The sequence below is a fragment of the Mya arenaria genome, chromosome 16 (assembly GCF_026914265.1).
Source record: "Mya arenaria isolate MELC-2E11 chromosome 16, ASM2691426v1".
Classification (NCBI taxonomy): domain Eukaryota; kingdom Metazoa; phylum Mollusca; class Bivalvia; order Myida; family Myidae; genus Mya; species Mya arenaria.
This window is the reverse complement of record NC_069137.1, coordinates 15,351,878-15,374,931: the sequence shown is the minus strand read 5'-3', so window position 1 is coordinate 15,374,931 and position 23,054 is coordinate 15,351,878. Positions and strand designations below refer to the sequence as shown.

Below are 23,054 nucleotides of genomic sequence, written 5' to 3'. Positions count from 1 at the left end.
AAATCGCAGATTTACATGCATGTCTGCTTTTAAAATTGTCTTTATTAAATGTCTTCTTACAGCAGAAAAGCGTAGGAATCATTTTTTAGCTAGTTTAATGTTCAATATTTGGATACATTCAAAAAGACGCTGTGTAACGGTTTCCTGCCATCACGTGTTCATGAATAATAAAATTTTGAAGTTGGAAAATTAACGATACGGTGTTTTGTTTGTTTTAAAGAGTTGATAACGAGACCAATTGGACCGGTAAAACGTGAACATCCTACAACAGAGTACTAACCGCGTGTCATTAGAAGCAACGAAACAGAATAGCGAACCTGGAAACAAGTGTTTGTTTTACACGTTTTTAGATTTTAAGAAACTACATTGTGAACTCAGTCTGTCAAATTCATGCTTATATTTATGCATTTAGATAACTTGTATTGAAATTTAAACTGGATTTGAACTTTTCTTGCTTATTAAGAATTCATTTTCATCTTATGTTATAATTATTGAAGAATCAATGAATTACATTAATACTTCGTTCAGTCGTCTTTGAAGTTAATGTAGTAAGACTCTTACGTGGTTTCACATTCCAACAAGGAGGATCACTCTGTCATAAACTTATTTACTTGTATTTTATTGTACCAGAAAGAAATGGAAAAAAAAACCCAGTTAACTTCGCTATGCAAAGTATTTGTTTTGTTTAAACTTGTACAGAACGCTCACGAAATGCACATTCATGTTTAAATAAATTACATTACGGTCAGAATATATAGTCTCAAAAACTGTTGCTCCAACAGTTTTATCTATATTGTACTTAATATCAGCGTCCGGGTGTTCCTCGATATAACATTATTAAGTTTGGCATACGTTCGTATGCAAACTAATCTTTAATTGTTTTATAGTGTCACTTTTAAAATCGATTGAGTGAATCCATCGAAAATCAATTTGCACTCATTGGCTGTTTCTAGATAAATGCCATGGCAGTAAAAACTTGATATATTCCATTTAAATACCACATGCAATACTGGATGTTTTATTTACGGACCATTGTACATAACGAAAGCAAACGAAGATACAACGGCAGTACAAACGAGTATGTACTGATTAGACGGTGGCTGTGCAGCTAGATGGGTTTCTGAGAGAAGAAATATCATTTTGCATAGATTTCCTGGCAGAGAAATTGATAACTGTTTCGAATACGGATTAAAAGTTATTTAAAAAAACTGAGTGGTAATTATTTTGATTTGTGTCTTCTTTAAAGCAATTCACAGTTGGTCCATGCGTTGCAGTTTTTACACTTTGTCTCATTTAAAAAAGCTAGATTTGACTGTCGCCAAATTCTCTAATTGCTTGACGACCTTTATAAAAATCAATTTAAATTTCTATGGAGAAATCTATATTGTCATATGTCTAAAGAATATCAAAACAGTATCAGCTATTTATATCACACAACATGTTTAATAACCTCAGCAACAACTCAAAACAATGGTTTCGATGGTTTCCGCAATTTTGAGTAAAAAGATGTTGATGAAGTTGGTTTTTAAAAGAAATACAACTTATAGTTATACTATTGATGTCGGAAAACGCAGGTTATCATATTTTGATCAAACGCAATTTCTTTTTATCTTACCAAAATATAATGTTGAAAGACCCCAACCACTAGCAAAACAGTGATCACGTGGTCTTGCATTTGAATTGTGCATGTTAGATTTGTTAACATGTAATTAAATTAGGCTTGTGAACAATGAGCAAAAGATGTGAGGTCCAGATTTGGCTTTCATAGATTATAACCTTGTATCAAATTCCGTTTGTTCTCAAAATTGTACTGATAATTACCATTTATAACGTCATAAATGCTAAAAGAAAATTATTATTACGTCAGTTGTGTTGTCAATTCCGATTTCGTCAAAACGTTTGTTCGTGAAACCGTTGTAACTAAAATGTCGTAATGGTACGCCTTTATTAAACTATGTATTTGCACCAAGATAATGAAATACGAGCAAATGTCCAATATGTTATCCTAAATGGCGGATTTTATAGCCAATTTACACCGAAAACATCTGTTATCTGTTCCTCTGCATACATATCATGCATGTGATTACAAAAGTGCCAATGTAAATTTATGATGGCATGCCAATAGCATCATATTTTCACTGCTCCTCACACAGTTGTGTGTGCAGCATTAAAGGTGGTATCATAGTCACCGATCTTCACACAGTTGTGTGTAGAGCATTAAAGTTGGTATCATAGTCACCGATCTTCACACAGTTGTGTGTGTAGCATTAAAGTTGGTATCATAGTCACCGCTCCTCACACAGTTGTGTGTGTAGCATTAAAGGTGGTATCATAGTCATCGTTCCTCACACAGTTGTGTGTGTAGCATTAAAGTTGGTATCATAGTCACCGATCCTCACACAGTTGTGTGTGTTACATTAAAGTTGGTATCATAGTCACCGCTCCTCACACAGTTGTGTGTGTAGCATTAAAGGTGGTATCATAGTATCACTGCTCCTCACACAGTGTTTTTGTGCTGCATGAAAGGTATTATCTTAGTTTCACCGCTCCTCACACAGTTGTGTGTGCAGCATTAAAGGTGGTATCATAGTCACCGATCCTCACACTGTTGTGTGTGCAGCATTAAAGGTGGTATCATAGTATCACCGCTCCTCACACAGTGTTTTTGTGCTGCATGAAAGGTAGTATCATAGTTTCATCGCTCCTCACATAGTTGTGTGTGCAGCATTAAAGGTGGTATCATAGTCACCGATCCTCCCACAGTTGTGTGTGCAGCATTAAAGGTGGAATCATAGTCATCGCTCCTCCCACAGTTGTGTGTGCAGCATTTAAGGTGGTATCATAGTCCCCGATCCTCACACAGTTGTGTGTGCAGCATTAAAGGTAGTATCATAGTCACCGCTCCTCACACAGTTGTGTGTGCAGCATTAAAGGTGGTATCATAGTACTAGTATCACTGCTCCTCACACAGTTGTGTGTGCAGCATTTAAGGTAGTATCACAGTCACTGCTCCTCACACAGTTGTGTGTGCAGCATTAAAGGTAGTATCATAGTCACCACTCCTCACACAGATGTGTGTGCAGCATTAAAGGTAGTATCAAATTCACCGCTCCTCACACAGTTGTGTGTGCAACATTAAAGGTAGTATCAAAGTATCACTGCTTCTCACACAGTTGTGTGTGCAGCATTAAAGGTGGTATCATAGTATCACTGCTCCTCGCACAGTTGTGTGTGCAGCATCAAAGGTGGCACCATAGTCACCGCTCCTCACATAGTTGTGTGTGCAACATTAAAGGTGGTATCATAGTCACCGCTCCTCACACAGATAAGTGTGCAGCATTAAAGGTGGTATCATAGTATCACTGCTCCTCGCACAGTTGTGTATGCAGCATTAAAGATGGTATCATAGTATCACTGATCCTCGCACAGTTGTGTGTGCAGCATTAAAGGTGGTATCATAGTATCACTGATCCTCACACAATTGTGTGTGCAGCATTAATGGTGGTATCATAGTCACAGATCCTCACACAGTTGTGTGTGCAGCATTAAAGGTAGTATCATAGTATCACTGCTCCTCACACAGTTGTGTGTGCAGCCTTAAAGGTGGTATCATAGTCAACGCTCCTCACACAGTTGTGTGTGCAGCATTAAAGGTAGTATCATAGTATCACTGCTCCTCACACAATTGTGTGTGCAGCATTAAAGGTGGTATCATAGTCACTGCTCCTCACACAGTTGTGTGTGCAGCATTAAAGGTAGTATCATAGTATCACTGCTCCTCACACAGTTGTGTGCAGCATTAAAGGTTGTATCATAGTCACCGCTCCTCACAAAGATGTGTGTGCAGCATTAAAGGTAGTATCAAATTCACCGCTCCTCACACAGTTGTGTGTGCAGCATTAAAGGTAGTATCAAAGTATCACTGCTTCTCACACAGTTGTGTGTGCAGCATTAAAGGTGGTATCATAGTATCACTGCTCCTCGCACAGTTGTGTGTGCAGCATCAAAGGTGGCATCATAGTCACCGCTCCTCACATAGTTGTGTGTGCAACATTAAAGGTGGTATCATAGTCACCGCTCCTCACACAGATGTGTGTGCAGCATTAAAGATGGTATCATAGTATCACTGCTCCTCGCAGTTGTGTATGCAGCATTAAAGATGGTATCATAGTATCACTGATCCTCACACAGTTGTGTGTGCAGCATTAAAGGTGGTATCATAGTATCACTGATCCTCACACAGTTGTGTGTGCAGCATTAAAGGTGGTATCATAGTCACTGATCCTCACACAGTTGTGTGTGCAGCATTAAAGGTAGTATCATAGTATCACTGCTCCTCACACAGTTGTGTGTGCAGCATTAACGGTGGTATCATAGTCAACGCTCCTCACACAGTTGTGTGTGCAGCATTAAAGGTAGTATCATAGTATCACTGCTCCTCACACAATTGTGTGTGCAGCATTAAAGGTGGTATCATAGTCACCGCTCCTCACAGTTGTGTGTGCAGCATTAAAGGTGGTATCATAGTATCACTGCTCCTTACACAGTTGTGTGTGCAGCATTAAAGGTTGTATCATAGTCACCGCTCCTCACACAGATGTGTGTGCAGCATTAAAGGTGGTATCATAGTGTCACTGCTCCTTACACAATTGTGTGTGCAGCATTAAAGGTGGTATCATAGTCACCGCTCCTCACACAGATGTGTGTGCAGCATTAAAGGTGGTATCATAGTATCACTGCTGCTTACACAGTTGTGTGTGCAGCATTAAAGGTTGTATCATAGTCACCGCTCCTCACACTGATGTGTGTGTAGTATTAAAGGTGGTATCATAGTATCACTGCTCCTTACACAGTTGTGTGTGCAGCATTAAAGATTGTATCATAGTCACCGCTCCTCACACAGTTGTGTGTGCAGCATTAAAGGTGGTATCATAGTATCACTGCTCCTTACACAGTTGTGTGTGCAGCATTAAAGGTCGTATCATAGTCACCGCTCCTCACACAGTTGTGTGTGCAGCATTAAAGGTGGTATCATAGTCACTGCTCCTCACACAGTTGTGTGTGCAGCATTAAAGGTGGTATCATAGTCACCGCTCCTCACACAGTTGTGTGTGCAGCATTAATGGTTGTATCATAGTATCACCGCTCCTCACACAGTTGTGTGTGCAGCATTAAAGGTGATATCATAGTCACTGCTCCTCACACAAATTTTTGTGCTAAATAAAAGGTAGTATCATAGTTTCAACGCTCCTCACACAGTTTTGTGTGCTGTAAAAAATTTACGTTTGCATCATAGTTTTACCGCGCCTCACATAGTTTTGTGTGCAGCATTAAAGTTATATATTTTTGTAATTATGTAAGTATATCCGATAACCAGAGCTTCGTTTACAAATAAAGATGGTTTAAACAAGTCCAATTTTAACAAAGAACTTGAGGCTTCTAGTTTTCATATGTTTTTGAATTTCTTCCATATTTTCAATATAATTTAGCCAGAACTGCTTTTGGTGAACATTCGCAAAATATAAATCGCTGTCTTGACTGAATTTGAATTATAAGCTGTATTAAATTAAATGCTTGTCCTTTGCCCAAGACAGAGCGATTTCGTACACCAACTGCATTCGGATTAAAAGGTGTTTCAACAGTCATACTTGTCCTTTACCCAAAATTGAACGATGAGAGAAATAAAATATTGTTCAAAATATATGGATGGTTTATGATAAAATGGTTCAATTTCAAATAATGATACCAGACAACTGCGTATATGATAGTAATAGTTGTTGTCGAACTGATACCTTTTTTGATTTCTGCTTCATATAAATACAAAATTGCCCTATACGAAATATATCAATTAAAATCTTAATAATAATTTGAAGTAGGGGAGGTAATAAGACAAGTATATGGCCATGCTTATTGCATTGTTGGGTAACGTGCAGTTCCGACAATATTTCATTTAAACTATTATGTGAAATGAAATGTCATTGAATTTTCAAGTTTATCTATGTATTAGATACCAATTTATTTCAAAGTTCTAAGCAAAACACCATTCGAAACTTTTGTGAGCTTGGGTGAATTCGGTTCTATGTTTCGTAAACCTAGCTATACAAACGTAACTTACTAGGTTGGGCACAAATTATTCAATGTCCATAACACGTTTCCAAAAGTTTGTTATAACGGTATATGGCATACGTTTTTTGTTTATTGGTACTTTGTTTTTATCAAACATGTTTTGTAGTTTTATTTTACATTAAGAATGCTGGCTGGTCATTTTTTATCACCATTTAACTATTGTCTGCTACATGTTTATGATGACCAACGTCAACTTCTATTTTCAACTGAAAGTTGTTCTCCTCTTGTTTGAATCGTTGTCTAAATATAAAATAATTAATATCTTGTTATGTGAGGAGACTAGTATGTATCATCTAAAGGATCTAGATAACGTAACATGTTCAGACAACAGGTGTTTCTATTTTAAAAAATGTCCCATAAAAGGTATGGTGTCGGGACATTTCGGTCCATGGACATTACGGACCAGATATAACGGACCATATTTTGGGACTTTACGGACCACCTATAGGAACATACCGAACCATGAATGATATTTTCCGTAATTTCAACGTTCAAAACAGTGTTTTTTCGGGGTGGTACAAAATGTAATAATTTGGCATACGAATGTGATACGTAATTTATTTAATAATCAATAGTAAAAGATTAATTTGGCCACAGTGCTGTTTCATGTACATGTATTGACGAAACTAGTTCGCACATTTGTTTAAATGCATGAATTGTATCAAAGACAAACATAATCGACAGCAACAGTCATGTCTATTTGAACATGAGAATTATTCTATCACAAAATACATCAGTAAAAACAAGAATGCACAATTAAACCAAGTTTGACAATGTTATCAAAAGGCAGTAAGATGCCCACATATTTATATCATGTGTACCTTGTTGAAAAAAGTAGCAACCTATTCATCATACATTTGGTTTCATCCCCGTGTGTAATTGAAAATGTCTGTGTAAATATTTTTTCTTAGTGAAGGCAGCAGCACATTCCTCACACTTGTATGGCTTCTCACCAGTGTGTATTTTAATATGTCTATGTAAATCACTTTTTTGATAAAAAGCAGCATCACATAACTCACATGAGTATGGCTTCACCCCCGAGTGTGTTCTGAAATGTCTGTGAAAATCACTTTTCTGAGAGAAAGCAGCAGCACATACATCACACTGGTATGGTTTCTCGCCGGTGTGTATTCTTAAATGTCTTTGAAAATCACTTTTCTGACAGAAAGCAGCCGTACATACGTCACACATGAATGGCTTCTCCCCTGTGTGTCTTCTTACATGTTGTTGTAAATAACATTTCCGAGAGAAAATAGCCGCACATACTTCACATTTGTATGGCTTCTCTCCCGTGTGTATTCTAATGTGTTGTTGTAAATTACCTTTCCGAGAGAAGGTAGCATCGCATACATCGCACTTTAATGTACTCTCAATTGTGTGTATTTTTTTATGTTTATGTAAATCACTTTTCTGTGGGAAGGCAGCATCACATACCACACACCTGTATGGCTTCTCTTCTGTGTGTATTCGGACATGTATTTTGAATTGATATTTTTGAGAAAAGGCAGCAGCACATACCTCACACTTGTATTGCTTTTCTCCTGTATGTATTGTAATATGTCTATGTAAATCACTTTTCTGACAAAAAGCAGCATCACACACCGTACATTGGTATGGTTTCTTTCCCATGTGTATTCTAAAATGTCTATTTAAATCACTTTTCTTAGAGAATGCAGCATCACATTCCTCACACTTGTATGGCTTCTCTCCTGTATGTGTTCTTATATGTTGTTGTAAATGACCTTGCTGGGAGAAAGCAACAGCACACATCACACACTGATATGGCTTCTCTCCAGTATGTGTTCTTATATGTTGTTGTAAATGACTTTTCTGGATGAAAGCAGCATCACAAACCTCACACTTGTATGGCTTATCCCCTGTATGTCTTCTTATATGTGGTTGTAAATTACTTTTCTTGGAGAAAGCAGCATCACATATTTCACATTTGTATGGCTTCATTCCTGATTGTATTTTCATGTGACCCTTCAAATCCGATTTCCGATGAAACTTAGCCCCATTAACCTTACGTGGCTTCTCTCCTGGCGTGTGCATGTCCATGTAAATCTGAAAACATAGTACATGTTTCAGTGTTTGTTTCATATTTTGGGCAATAGAGGTTAAATAAGTCAATTTTTCTGCACATATTTTATTTCTCTTTTTTTGGAAAAAAATACATATATATATATACAAATCAGGCATACAGTAGGTTCAAAGTTTGTGCTTTTTTGATGGACCTTCATTATTAACGGCAGTTTATTATTGCAATACATAATATGCATATATATATATATATATATATATATATATATATATATATATATATATATATGTGTGTGGGTTGTTTTTTTCAAAACTGCAATGTACCGGCTTGTTAAACAATGACCTCCAACTTTATAAATAAGCATTGGCCTGTCATGACTATGAATATTGAATTTTCATTGTAGTTGAAGTGTATAACATATGTTTAAAGAACTAAGTTTAAAGTAGGTCATCCACAAAGTCGAATAATACTTCTTATGTTTCACTTTACTGTCTACGTCATGTATTATTATCGAACTGAATTCCCCATACTACCGCAAGGCGTGAAGAGAAGAGATTACTTTCAGGTGAAGAACACGCATATAGAACATATATTCTTTGGAAGCATACTGATGATTGGAGTAGAACAATAGTTTAAGGAATTCAGGTTTGATGCATTAAAGAAAAAAAAACAAGAGCTGTCACAATATGTTACGAATGCCCCCGTATGTGACATTACTTTTCGATCGAATTTAGTACATAACATTGACCTATGAACAAGGTCAGTACATGAAAAGTTGATTTTGCCTTTACGTGTCAAATACATATGGCAAGTGATTTTAAATTGCCTCTAAACATAAAAAATACCACTCGTACTTGACAACGTACACTGTTATGTCCTTATAAGCAGCATTCCATTGTGAATAAACACTAAGTGTGACCTTGAACTTAGAGGTAGGGACATGGGTCTTGCACGTGACATGTCGTCTTGGTATGTCGGACACATGTGGCAAGTCATTTAAAATCTGTCCATACAAGAGAAAGTTACAGCCCGGACACGACAACCTATACTCTACGTCCTTATATATGCAATATTCCATTGTGAATAAACACCTAAGTGTGACCTTGACTTTAGAGGTAGGGACACGGCTCTTGCATGCGACACGTCGCCTTGGTTGTTTTAAAATATGTCCATACAAGGGAGAGTTACAGCCCGGACACGACAACCTATACTCTATGTCTTTTTATGCAGCACTCCGGTGTGAATAAACACCTAAGTGTGACCTTGACCTTAGAGGTAGGGACACGGCTCTTGCATGCGACACGTCGTCTTGGTATGTGGAACATATGTGGCAAGTTATTTTAAAATCTGTCCATACTAAGGAAAGTTACAGCCCGGACATGACAACCTATACTCTATGTCTTAATATGCAGCATTCCATTGTGAATAAACACTAGAGTGTGACCTTGACCTAAGAGGTAGGGACACGGGTCTTGCACGCGACAGGTCGTATTGGTATGTCGAACACATGTGGCAAGTCCTTTTAAAATCTGTCCATACAAGGGAAAGTTACAGCCCGGACACGACAACTTATACTCTATGTCCTTTTATGCAGCACTCCACATTGTGAATAAACACCTAAGTGTGACCTTGACCTTAGATGTAGGGACACGGGTCTTGCATGCGACACGTCGCCTTGGTATGTGGAACACATGTGGCAAATTATTTTAAGATCCGTCCATACAAGGGAAAGTTACAGCCCGGACACGACAACCTATACTCTATGCCCTTATATGCAGCACTCTATTGTGAATAAACACTAACTGTGACCTTGACCTTTGAGGTAGGGACACGGGTCTTGCACGCGACACGTCGCCTTGGTATGTGGAACACATGTGGCAAGTTATTTTAGAATAATATGTCCATACAAAGGAAAGTTACAGCCCGGACACGACAACCTATACTCTATGTCCTATACGCAGTACTCCATTGTGAATATTCACTAAGTGTGACCTTGACCTTAGAGGTAAAGACATGGATCTTGCACTCGACACGTCGTCTTGGTATGTGGAACACCTGTGGCAAGTTATTTTACAATCTGTCCATACAAGGGAAAGTTACAGCCCGGACACGAGCTATTGAGCCGGACACACGGACGGACGGACAGACTGACGGACGGACGGTGCGATTTTAATATGCCCACATTCGGGGGCATAAACAGGGAAGAAAATATCAATTAAAGGTACGTCAAGTTATTCTTAACTGCCTGGACCAAACATCATAATTCAGCCAAGATTTGACAACCTACACTCGTATGACCTTAAATGCAATGTGAGCTTGACTGAAGAGGTAGGGAGACCGGTCTTGCACGCGAAACGTCGTTTATGTATACCAGACACATGCTGCAGGTTATTTTAAAATCCGTCAATACATGAGAACGTTACAGCCCGCACACAGCCACCTGCGTTATGCCCTAATTTGCACCAGTCCATCGTATTTAAACACTACCGGGTAAGTGACAATGGTCGCGACATATCGACTTTAAATGCCAGATATTCCAAAATCACTCAAAACATGAAAAAGTTACGGCCCTGACACCACCTTCGCTATGTCCTTATATTCAACATTCCATAATATTTAAACAATATGTGTGACCTTGACATTAGAGATAGGGTCATGGTTCATGCACGCGAGACGTCGTTTTGGTAGGTCAATCATATGTGACAAGTTATTTTAAAACAAGTCCAAACATGAGAAAAAATAAATCCCGAACACAAACATAATACGCTTTGTCCTTATATGCAGCATTCGATAGTGTTTAAACACAAAGTGTGACCTTGACCTTAGTGGTAGGGACACGGGTCTTGAAATCGATACGGTTTGTTATGCCAAAACACATGTGGCAATTATTATATATATGTCCATACATGAGAAAGTCACACCTCTGTTTTCTATGCCCTCTTTAACAGCATTCTACGAGTATAGTATTTTAACGCTAAGTTTGACCTTGATATTTGAGGTAGGGACGCAGATCTTGCACACAACACGTCATCTTGGTATGTCTAACACTTGTGGCGAGTAATTTTATAATGTGATAAAACACACAAAAGCTACAGCCTGCACACAGCCACGTAATTTACTCTTAACTGTATGTCCAAATATGCACCATTCCATGGTAAGGGATTTTGTGCATTTTTCGACTGTCTTCTTTTATTGACGGATGTTCGTAATTAAATGCATGATGTGCTTTTCATGACTGGAATGAAATAGTTTTCTGATACATTTTAAAAGGAACTCGGACACAATCTGCAGGACACGGATTTATTTTTATTATAACAATTATTAAAAAACATTCAAAATCATTTATGTGTATTATTCTTAATCATATATTTCACTTCCCGTTCTGGATTGTTGAAATTTAATCCGCGTCTATAGGGATACATGTTTGCAATTTTCAATGTGGAAGTGAATACAGATAAATTTTAGTTATAAAAAAAAGATTTGTTAATGATATCAACTCTTATTCAACTTTACTTAAAATGTGTCGTCAATAACCGTTTTGATCCGTGTAAAACTTCCAAAATGTCATGTAACGAATAAGCCTATTGTTTAGAACAGGAAATTAGAAAAAGTTATTCTCTCCTTTTGGATTGACTGGTCGCCGGTCATACGACTCCTTATTTTAGAAATTTACTTTCTGTGCAAACGATTTATATACACGCTGTGCTACTAAATAAGCATTTGAGAATTTACGGGCATATTGTGAATATTAGTTTAAATTATGCATTTGATAACAAATATAAGTGCCTTAACACGACATTAATTGACTATTTTAAATTTAAGTGATATAAAATAACACATATAAGTCGCAATAACGAAATTTACACAATTTAATTTTAACTGATATAAAATGAATATTCAAAGCGTAATTCACACGATTTAAAACAAACATTAATGAATAAAAGTAGGCCGAAATGATATCTCGACCAAATCGACCCTACACCAATATTGTTTTTCGGTGATAATGCAAGGTACCAGTCTAAATAATTTACTATAAATCCACGGTTAGAATGTCATTCACAAACATATAATACGTTTGATTCATAGAAAGTTGGTTGTAGTACCAAATAGCACGTGGGTGTCAAGCCATTGAGTACATACAAAAACACGAGTATATAGAAGATATACACGACTAGATAAATACTGCTCCATATAACTTCTGTTAAACAAACACTCGGTCTTCAGTGAATTACTTGTTTAAATTTTTGTTCTATCAAATTGTTTATAACAATATGTTTTATATAAGCATTCTACCTAAAATTGCAAAAAAAATCACTATTACTTACTAACATGTATTTCTTATTTCTAATTTTAAGTTAAAGTGATATTAAAGAGACATCATTACAAATCACCTATGCATACTATTAACAATCAGCCCTTATAATGACAGACATTATATGTAACCTGTAATTAACCCCTCCATAATTTCCATCTCATTGGTATATGAAATAGGAATAACTTCCATCTACTCTAAACAAATCATCAACCCAAGAGTAATTTGAATTCATATTTTGCTCATAAATACCAGAATTAAATCCATCTACTCTTAACATGCCATTTACACCGGCATGATTTCCATCTCCTTAGCTCATGAATATGGACTGATTGCCATCTAACCTTAAAGATCCATAAACTCCGGCATGATTTCCATCTCCTTAGCTCATGAATATGGACTGATTCCCATCTAATCTTAAAGATCCATAAACTCCGGCATGATTTCCATCTCCTTAGCTCATGAATATGGACTGATTCCCATCTAATCTTAAAGATCCATAAACGCCAGCATGATTTCCATCTCCTTATCTCATAAATATGGACAGATTCCCATTTAATCTTAAAGATCCATAAACTCCACCATGATTTCCATCTCCTTAGCTTATGAATATGGACTGATTCCCATCTAATCTTATAGATCCATAAACTCAGGCATGATTTCCATCTTCTTAGCTCATGAATATGGACTAATTCCCATGTAATCTTAAAGATCCATAAACTCAAGCATGATTTCCAGGGACAGACGGACGGAAGGACAGACGGACGGACATACGGAATCGCGCCTACCATTACTATATCCCCTCGACTTTTCAAGGCGGGGGATAATATGGACTGATTTCCATCTAATCTTAAAGATCCATAAACTCCAGCATGATTTCCATCTCCTTAGCTCATGAATATGGTCTAATTTCAATCTAATTTTAAACATCCATCAACGCCAGCATGATTTCCATCTCCTTAGCTCATGAATATGGACTGATTTCCATCTTATCTTAAAGATCCATAAACGCCAGCATGATATCCATCTATTAAGCTCATGAATATGAACTGATTTCCATCTAAACTTAAAGATCCATAAACACGAGCATGATTTCCATCTCTTAAGCTCATGAATATGGACTGATTTCCATCTAATCTTTAAAGATCCATAAACTCCAGCATAATTTCCATCCCCTTAGCTCATGACTATCACAATGGCTTCCATTTACTTTAAACAAGCAATTAATACCAGCATTGCTTCCATATGCTTGCTCTCTTAAATATCAGATTGATTATCATTGGTCATAAACCACAGAATGACAACTAAATTACAGAATTATTTCTCCCACCTCAGATAAGTAGATCCAATAATTCAACCATGCTAGAAATTCGTATCTTGCCTATGGGCGTATATAAAATGCCGTATGGAACTACTTTTTAATGGTCGCTAGATTCTAATTACCTCCCTTGTTGAAGACTGTCGTCTGTAGCATCATAGAAACCATGTCTTGTGGCAATATTTAGATCGCTAATTAATTATTTCTCGCTTGAAATGTCACCATAAAAATGTTTTACGCACATTTCAAGAAATAATGATTTACTCTCCTCAGAACTATTTGAAGACCGATTTGACTTTTAACATAATCTGAATCACTGCACGCATCTCCATGACAACCACAAATACCATATATCCATACGCATTTATTTTCACTACGCACAAAATAGTTCCAGCAAAATATACATATCTTCTTAATTTTGTTTCACAGAGGTGTGAAAAAATCTACCATAGCCACTCGTGTAAGATAGATTCATCCCGACCCTCGCACAGGGTGTTTTGCGGAAACTCGGTTAACCTGGTTTCCGCAAAACACCCTACGCTTCGGTCGGAATGAACCTATCTTACACTCTCGGCCATTGAAGATACTTATAATCTACATCTTAATAATCACATGAATATCAGAAATATCAGAATGGTTTCAATATTTTTACTACCAAGTAGTAACTTAGTACAAAGCATGTCAACCATGGCAACTATGACATCATTTACTTACATTTAATGACTTTACAAACTATTCATACTACCTAGCCAGTCACAAAAACCAGCATGGCTTAACTGACATAGCTTTGGTTTCAATCTTTTTCCTATCAAGTAGTTACTTAGTACAAAGCATGTCAACCATGGCAATTATGACATCATCTACTTACATATAATGACTTAACAAACTATTCATACTACCTAGCCAGTCACAAACACCAGCATGGCTTAACTGACATAGCTTTGGTTTCAATCTTTTTCCTATCAAGTAGTTACTTAGTACAAAGCATGTCAAACATGGCAATTATGACATCATCTACTTACATATAATGATTTAACAAACTATTCATACTACCTAGCCAGTCACAAACACCAGCATGGCTTAACTGACATAGCTTTGGTTTCAATATTTTTCCTATCAAGTAGTTACTTAGTACAAAGCATGTCAACCATGGTAATGATGACATCATCTACTTACATATTATGACTTAACAAACTATTCATACTACCTAGCCAGTCACAAACACCAGCATGGCTTAACTGACATAGCTTTGGTTTCAATCTTTTTCCTATCAAGTAGTTACTTAGTACAAAGCATGTCAACCATGGCAATAATGACATCATCTACTTACATATAATGACTTAACAGACTATCATACTACCTAGCCAGTCACCAAAACCAGAATGGCTTAACTGTCATAGCTTATGAATACAGAAATGACTTACAGGCCTGGTTTAAAACTGCACTCTCATAAAATTAGATGTTTTGACAACTGTTTTATTTCTTGTCTTGGAATGAGCCAATTTTTATGGCGACAATCCATGGAAACAAGTTAAATAAGAATGCTGACAAAAAATTAGAAAGCAGATTTTTATATTTAAGTTCAAACACTGATGTTTTATGTATTTTTCTTAAACCGTAAGTAAATTTTTAAGCCATAAAACATTAATTTTTGAACGGAAATATGAAAATCTACGATCTGATTTTTGTCAGCAATCTTACAGTATTGGGTTGCAGATATATACGTAATAATTTGCTCTCTCCAAGACAAAAATTAAAAAAGTTGCAAAAATGGTATATCTGTGAGAGTGCAGCTTTAAGGAATGTTTGGGATGACAATCCCCTGCTGTGCATCTCCTGCTAATTGTACTGATGTCACAGTAGGGGCCAATTTCCTATGCATTTTATTTTTGGCTCAGGGCCATTTAGGGTCCATTTCCATAATAAAACGTCTAAAACTGCACAGCAGCATACTCAGATCCGAGGTCTGATAAGACAATTAGGCAATAAGATAAAGATTAATTCACAGAGGTTGTTTAACATACATGTTTTTTTGTGTGTGTTTTTTGGGGGGATCACTAATAAAAGGATTACACTAGGCCTTTAAATAGAATTACTTCTGTGGTAGTCATAAACATTCAGGCATGATTGCAAACTAAATAGCTCATGAATATTATAATGACTTCTCATATATACTTCTTGGAAATTAATGAACACCAACATGACATCAACTACAAAGTTCATGAATATATCCAAATGACCAAAAGCTCTAATGTACTTCTTGGCTAGTCAAAATCATCATCACAACTTCAAACTCCAGAGTTCATAAATACCAAAATGACTTTAACTGGACCTACTTCTTCACTAGTCATAAACACTGTAATGGCTTGAAACTATATTGCTCATGAATATCAGAATGTCTTCCATATGATTAGGTTCCCACCAGCACAACTTTAAACTTGAGACCTCAAAAATGTTGAAAAGAACCTTCTTTACTATTGAAAGTCAGTCAATGAAAACTTATGAACATCACATTAACAAAATGAAAGATGGAATTTATCATTGACTAAAGATTGTCAAGAAATGCAAATAAACCAGTTGGAAAATTTCTGTCTTTGACTAATGCTTGCCACTTGATATATGCAGTAAAACTGGTCGCTTTTGCAAAAATAAGGAGTTTCAACATGCAAACTTCGACATTTATAAAGAAACCATAAAATATAGACAAACAAAAAATAATATTCCAAATGATAACTTCAAAGAGAAAACAAAATTCTTAAAGAAAAAGTCCACTTTTTTCCTATTTTCTACTTTTGTCACAAAAACATGTTAAATAATTATGATGTCATCAATGAAGCCATAAAATATTGGAGTTACAACCCATCTCAATGTTATATTGACAAAAAGTTTTCTGTGCAGTGTTTCGTCCTGAACGGTATGCAACTCTATCAATGTAACAGGCAGACATTTCTGGTAGATAGAAAGTTAAAGTTGATGTGTAGGGTTCGGGAATAATGTCCTGGTGGATTAAGGTTGATGTTGATAAAACACCAACTACAATAAGGCTTATCCATTAGCTGACCAATAACCTTATCAAATAGTTCAGATCATCGGCCATAAAAACCTCAACAATTATAGCAGATTGAAAACCAACCAGGCCATGGTAATTCCGACATCATGAAAATCTACACTGAATTCAACAAATACATGTATCCCCTATATCTTAATCATAGTTATAGATTAGCAATTTAGCCTATTTCAAGCCTTGTACCCCCGTCAGTGTACAGTACACAACCTCTCAGTCTGTGTATTAATTTTAATCTACTTTCCTTGATCCCTCTTAAATCAGGTCTGCGATCTGAGTATCCTGCTGTGCAGTTTGAGAGGTTTTATTATAGAAATGGACACTAAATGGCCCTGAGACAATAAACGAATACACAGGCAATTTGCCCCTACTGTGACACTTGCAATTAGCAGAAGATGCACAGCATATGATTATCATGCCAAAAGTTCCTTAAACTGGGTCTTTAAGATTGATTTTTACAAAAATTGTGATAATATTATAATAAATTGTGTATAAAAAGGAGTTTCTGAAAATCCTGAACTAATATTTTCATATCAGTTTATAAATGGCTTGTAGCTAAAACAAATACTTCTTAATTATTCAGATGTTTAAATCCAACACAATTATATTATATAACACTATTTAGAAATTTCCATTTTAATATTTTGGCTAACAACTAGATTTACTATATTTAATTAAGTATTAATGTTTTTATTTCTTTTATCCCAATGCACAATGAGTGCAGGGGTATACTTTTTCTGCAGTCAGTTAATTTCAAAGCCATTCCGGTCTACTCAAGGGGCATTTTGTTGTCAGGAAAAAAGGACTAATGCACTGGTTGGTGCTGAAAAAAAATCTAGTTATGAAATTAAGCAAATGGCATATTTTTGGAAAAAAAAATTCGGCTACCGTTTTTTTTGGCAAGTGATTTTTTTTGCAATAAAATCTTTTGAGTCAGTGGCAAATAAATTGATTTGGTCCCCTAACCAGAAACAAACCTAAGTCTTGTTTAGGACTTAATTGCACCTGACACCAGGATCGCATACTGAAACCAAATTTGAAAAAAATAACAGAGTGTCCTGCACATTTAAAAAATGTTTATATTTATTATTTCACCTAACATTAATATGCAATTTATAAGTTTTGTTTTGAATGCCGTTTGCGTCAAGTTGCTTTGGCTTTGAAACATTGCTCCTGAATTGCCACATACATAATAGAAAAAATAAAAATAATTTTCAATGAATTAGTGACACAATACATATTGTGAAAATGTGTGACTGCAATCTCGGGTCATACTAAAATAGTTAAAGAATGTTTACAATCAGGATTGGCATTTATAAAAGAACATAAAAAATATCCTTCCACATACAATCTATTACAGGATGCATTTGGTTTATGTATTTTAACAATATAATGCAATTTGAGTGGCCAAAAATGGCTTCAAAACTATATGTACTTGTAGGATTCACAATATAAAATCTGTATGTGATAGTGATACAAGTTAACTCTACAATCTACTACAAGACACTTGGAGTTATTTTAACAATAAAATTGGGGATATATTTATCAAACAGTTATCACGTGTAGTACTGGAAAGATCATTTTGTGCGTAAATATCTTCAAACCAATGATATCAAATTGCTGACAAAAGATCAGATTGCAGATTTTCAGATTTCTGTTCGAAAATAAATGTTTTATGCTTTAAACCGTTATGAAAAATGCATAAAACATTAATTTTTGAACTTAAATATAAAAATCTGTGATCTAATTTTTTGTCAGCAGTCTTATATAACTGGTTTCCATAGATTTTTGAAAAATTGGCTTGTTTCAAGACATTTAATTTAAAAGTTGTCAAAACATTCAATCTTTGAGAGTGCAGCTTTAGGACAAATTCAAATAAATAGATTGATACTGACTATCACAAGTTCTCATTCCATCCTCAATCGGATGTACTTTGGAACAGTTTGCGAAATCAAATTGTCGCTATCCCCAGCCCCTGACACATTCAAGGTAGCTGTGGCAACCATTAAGCATTAGATAAGCCAGCATTTTTGTTTATCTTTTTACCTGTTCACCGGTCCCTAGACTTACCGAAATACGATTATTTACCGAAAGACGGATAAAATCACCGAAAGACGCATGAAAGTTACCGAAAGACGCCTTCCAATGCATTTATTTTATTGTTTTTATATTAAATTTATACAAATACATTACCAAACAAAATTTTAGAGAAAAATATTAAAATATAATGATGTAATAGGCAGTTGAAATTTCAGTGTTCGAGATCGAATTCCGCGTGCCGACTCGCCAACCGAAAGACAGATAAAAGCTTCCAAAATAATCAATTATTCCAATTAATGATGATTTCATAATCGTTTTCTTAAATACCCCCTGATGTTGATTTGCTTCGTCAGGTTCTTAGTGGGCCACTTAGCATATAGCATTGAATACTTACATGTACAGCAAACTGTTTGGATGAAACGGTTCAAACAATGTTAAGGTTGAAGAAAGAATAAAGTTGGTGCACTCCACCATTATGCGGTAACAGACAACAATAAAATAATTGTATGGAGCAGTTAAGACTTTGAGTTGTGTCTGTGGAGTTCCTCGTAGCGGTTACGTCCCATGTTGAAAATTGGGTCGATACTATTTCCCGGTCTCTCCTCTTAAAATCCGGTCCCGTTCAACACTTGGCCCCAGGCAACGGATTGTGTTGCCGATGTTTGTTTGACAGTCTTATTTGTTTTTTATATGTAACAAAATGGAATCAAATATATAAACAGTATGTCCTAATGTATGCAATTTGTTATAGGTCAAAATTATTAATGTAATTTGTTAAAGATGTAGAGAAAGATGCGACGGCAATGAAAATGCTCATGTTTTTTTTTAAATAAAATATTAAGAACGGCTAGATTATGAAGTAACTTAGAATTGCTCCTTATAAATTATATTATGTCAACGTTGGTTTATTGTTCTTCCTCTTTTGTTTAAAAAAAACCTAAACGTTATGTTGTTTAAGCAATCCAGCTTATGTCATTAAAGTTACTATTCGAAGAGTATTTATTTGAACATGCGCGGTAAGGAACACATTACGTATCCAGTTTTCGTTTATAATTTTTTTGCTTTTCGCTAACCGTTGAATAAATTCAAACACCTTCGTCTATATTACCCACTTTTAGCTGAATATATTTTATTTGTCAACTGGAGGTTTGCAATAAATCTCTAACTGTTTAAGAAATCTGATGCTGATTTATTTATTTACTTTTAAATTTAGTTTTATCTTATTATCGTATTATTTCTAAACTTTATTAGAGCCTTAGCATAACAATCGTTTATTCTATAAATTGCCTTTATAATAAACAACAATATTTTTATTTGATACATGAATTTCATTAAATAAACGTGAAGACATATAGACTATATAAACGTATGAACCGAACAGTAGCCGTGCGTGTGTAATAAAACTAGCTAATCCGTTTATCAGGGACATGCGCTAATCTCTGACAATCGTTGTATAATGCATTATCACCTTTCATTGTATGACATTATTGTGTATTGTCATAAAACTGTTATGAACAGTATAATAATAGTTAATAAACTACTGAAATATTCGGAAGGCTATTTTACAAATGAAATATAACTTACAAGATACGAGATACAAGATTTTTAATTTAAAGTCGCCATGATCGTTGGAACTACGATGCTACAAATTTATGAAATTAACAAATCTCAGCTTATGATTTAAGATCCGCGAGTTCAACAACAGCCAAATGGACATGACTGTGGTGTCTTTGCAATTGTGCATGCTGTAGATTTTTTAAGAATGGCTATGTAAATACAAATGTCAATTTAATTGTAAGTTAAATGAAGGAACATCCAGTCAGCTGTCTAGAAAATAAAAAAAATAAACGTTCCATAAAGAAAATAAAGTCGCGATCCCTCAGACATTTAAAATAGAAATTTCCGTGCATGTGAAATGCCAGAATTTGTCGAACATGCACCGATCGAATATGGCCATATACTTGAAGTTTTACGTATTACTAACAAAAATAGAAAAAAAACAATACTTTCTCAGAGTGTTTGCGCTAATGTATATCTAATGTTAACAAGGATTGTGGACCCTTCACTGGCTCAACTCCATGATTGCAAATTGATAAGGTGTTATAAATATATACAGGTGAACATTGTCAAACAATATAATTATAATCAATATTAGAACAATTCATAAGTTTTACCAATAAATGTATATTTTGCATGTATCTTATTATAATTTTATAAGAAATATAACGAACATAATATCATGACAGATAAGATAAGATAAGTTTTATTTTGAGTCGGCAAGATACAAACAATAAAACATAAGCTCATGCGAGCTTTTGAACCGACTATTTATAAACATATTATATATGGTATAACAAGTGTATATAAGCTAAAAGTCAATGGTATATATAGTGGCATATTTTAAGGTTTTATACAGTTATTGATAATACATAATAACATAAAATAATTAAAGGCGGTATACAAAGTGAATTAAAAGGTACTCTAACATAAAAACAGGGACTAAAGTATTCAATTAGGTAACAGCTAGAGATATGAATGATAGTTGCCAAGTTATGGTACATGCTATTAAAAAGGTCACTTAGTTAAAAAGACTTCTTATGAAATTAAGAAATTCACAGATAGCTTCATAAGCTTAATTCTTTTTAATTTGATTTAAACAATATGAAAAAAAACATGCACAAAAAACAAACAAACTTGTTAGCAGATACAATTCACAAAAGGATAAAAACTGTGTTGAAATTGGTGATCTGGGCAGAATCTGCCTAAAAACTGCCATAAAAAGAATAATAAGAACCTAAACAAAAGAACAAAAATAGCAACATTGAACATAGCAACATTGAGAACAGAAAACTAAAGCAAGTAGGCAGTTGTACAGCCACAATACAGACATGCGCCAATATAAGGAACAGAAAAATGGAAACAGTAAATTATTAAGCACATATTTAGCAATAAACAACAAGTATGGTCAATATAGGTGAAGCTGATAAAAACAAAATAATAGATGCAGACACAAGTTAATAACAAAACACATGCATGTATTCCCCACCAGTGCTGTGTTCACAATACTAACCAGGCTTACAAGCGATGCACTTACAGTCCTTTCCACTTCAAGTGGAGATAAGACTTTAAAATTGATTTAAACTTGAACAGGATCTGAAGTGATCTGGCAGTGAGTTCCACGGACCTGGTGCTGCATACTTGAACGATTTTTTACCAAATGTAGATGTTCTTACTTGGGGTAACTGTAAAATATTTGAATATCTGAAGTAAATATGAGTAGAATTTTTGACATCAAGATCAGATAAAACAGGTGGAGTAATATTATTAACAATTTTAAACGTTTCTTGAGCCATAGTTCTCATTCTGCGGATATGTAAGGTATGTAGTCTTGCCTCGTCAAGTTGCATAGTAAAAGAAGAAGAGTAATCATCATAAACAAATCTTAGTGCTCTCTCTTGGATCTTTCTCCATTTTTTAGTATTTTTCTCTGTACAAAAGTGCCAAGCTAGTGAACAGAAATTAAAATTTGATAGTACAAATGTGTTAAATATAGTGAGTCTGTTTAGTCTATTCAGATTTTTACAAATTCTCTTAAGGATATGTACTTGCTGTGCAGCATTTTTACATATACTACTTATTTGTGCATCAACATTTAGCTTGGAATCAATATCCACACCCAAGAGCTTGACGACTTCATCACATGATATTCGTGTACTGTCAAGACTGAAAACAGGAGACTTGTCAACGGTTTTCTTGCCCACAGCAATTGCTTGGAATTTGTCTGGGTTACCCTGCATGCAGTTGAAATGGAACCATTCAACAAGAATCCTGCTTTCATCTTGGAGCACCTCGATCATTTCGTCAAGCTCAGGGGAGTGGAAGGAAATGGTGTAATCATCAGCATAATTTTACACCCTTACTCTATAAAATAAAATAAAAATATCATTGATAAAAACGTTAAAAAGTAATGGTCCTAAAATAGATCCTTAGGGAACACCTTTTTATATTTGCCCATGAACTAACAATATTACTTATCTTAATTTGTTGTTTTCTATCAGTCAAATAAGATTTTAACAATTTGGTAGAAATTGTAGAGATGTCATAAACAGACAATTTGTGTAATAGAATATCATGAGATAAACAGTCAAAGGCT

At 35.2% G+C, this 23,054-nt stretch overlaps 1 protein-coding gene across 1 annotated transcript; it reads right to left on the bottom strand.

Moving 5' to 3' along the window:
- Positions 1–6,694: 6,694 nt before the first annotated feature.
- On the bottom strand, positions 6,695–19,381 carry LOC128221978 (zinc finger protein 271-like). Its single transcript, XM_052930707.1, has 2 exons — positions 19,296–19,381; positions 6,695–8,190 (listed from the first exon to the last, which is right to left on the bottom strand). Exon 2 carries the CDS (start codon positions 8,182–8,184, stop codon positions 6,976–6,978), a length of 1,209 nt encoding a protein of 402 aa, XP_052786667.1. The 5' UTR covers positions 8,185–8,190; positions 19,296–19,381; the 3' UTR covers positions 6,695–6,975.
- Positions 19,382–23,054: the final 3,673 nt, after the last annotated feature.

What these genes read in the sequence shown, in the direction of transcription:
- LOC128221978 (XM_052930707.1), bottom strand. Translation starts at nt 8,184, where the DNA reads ATGGACATGCACACGCCAGGAGAGAAGCCACGTAAGGTTAATGGGGCT.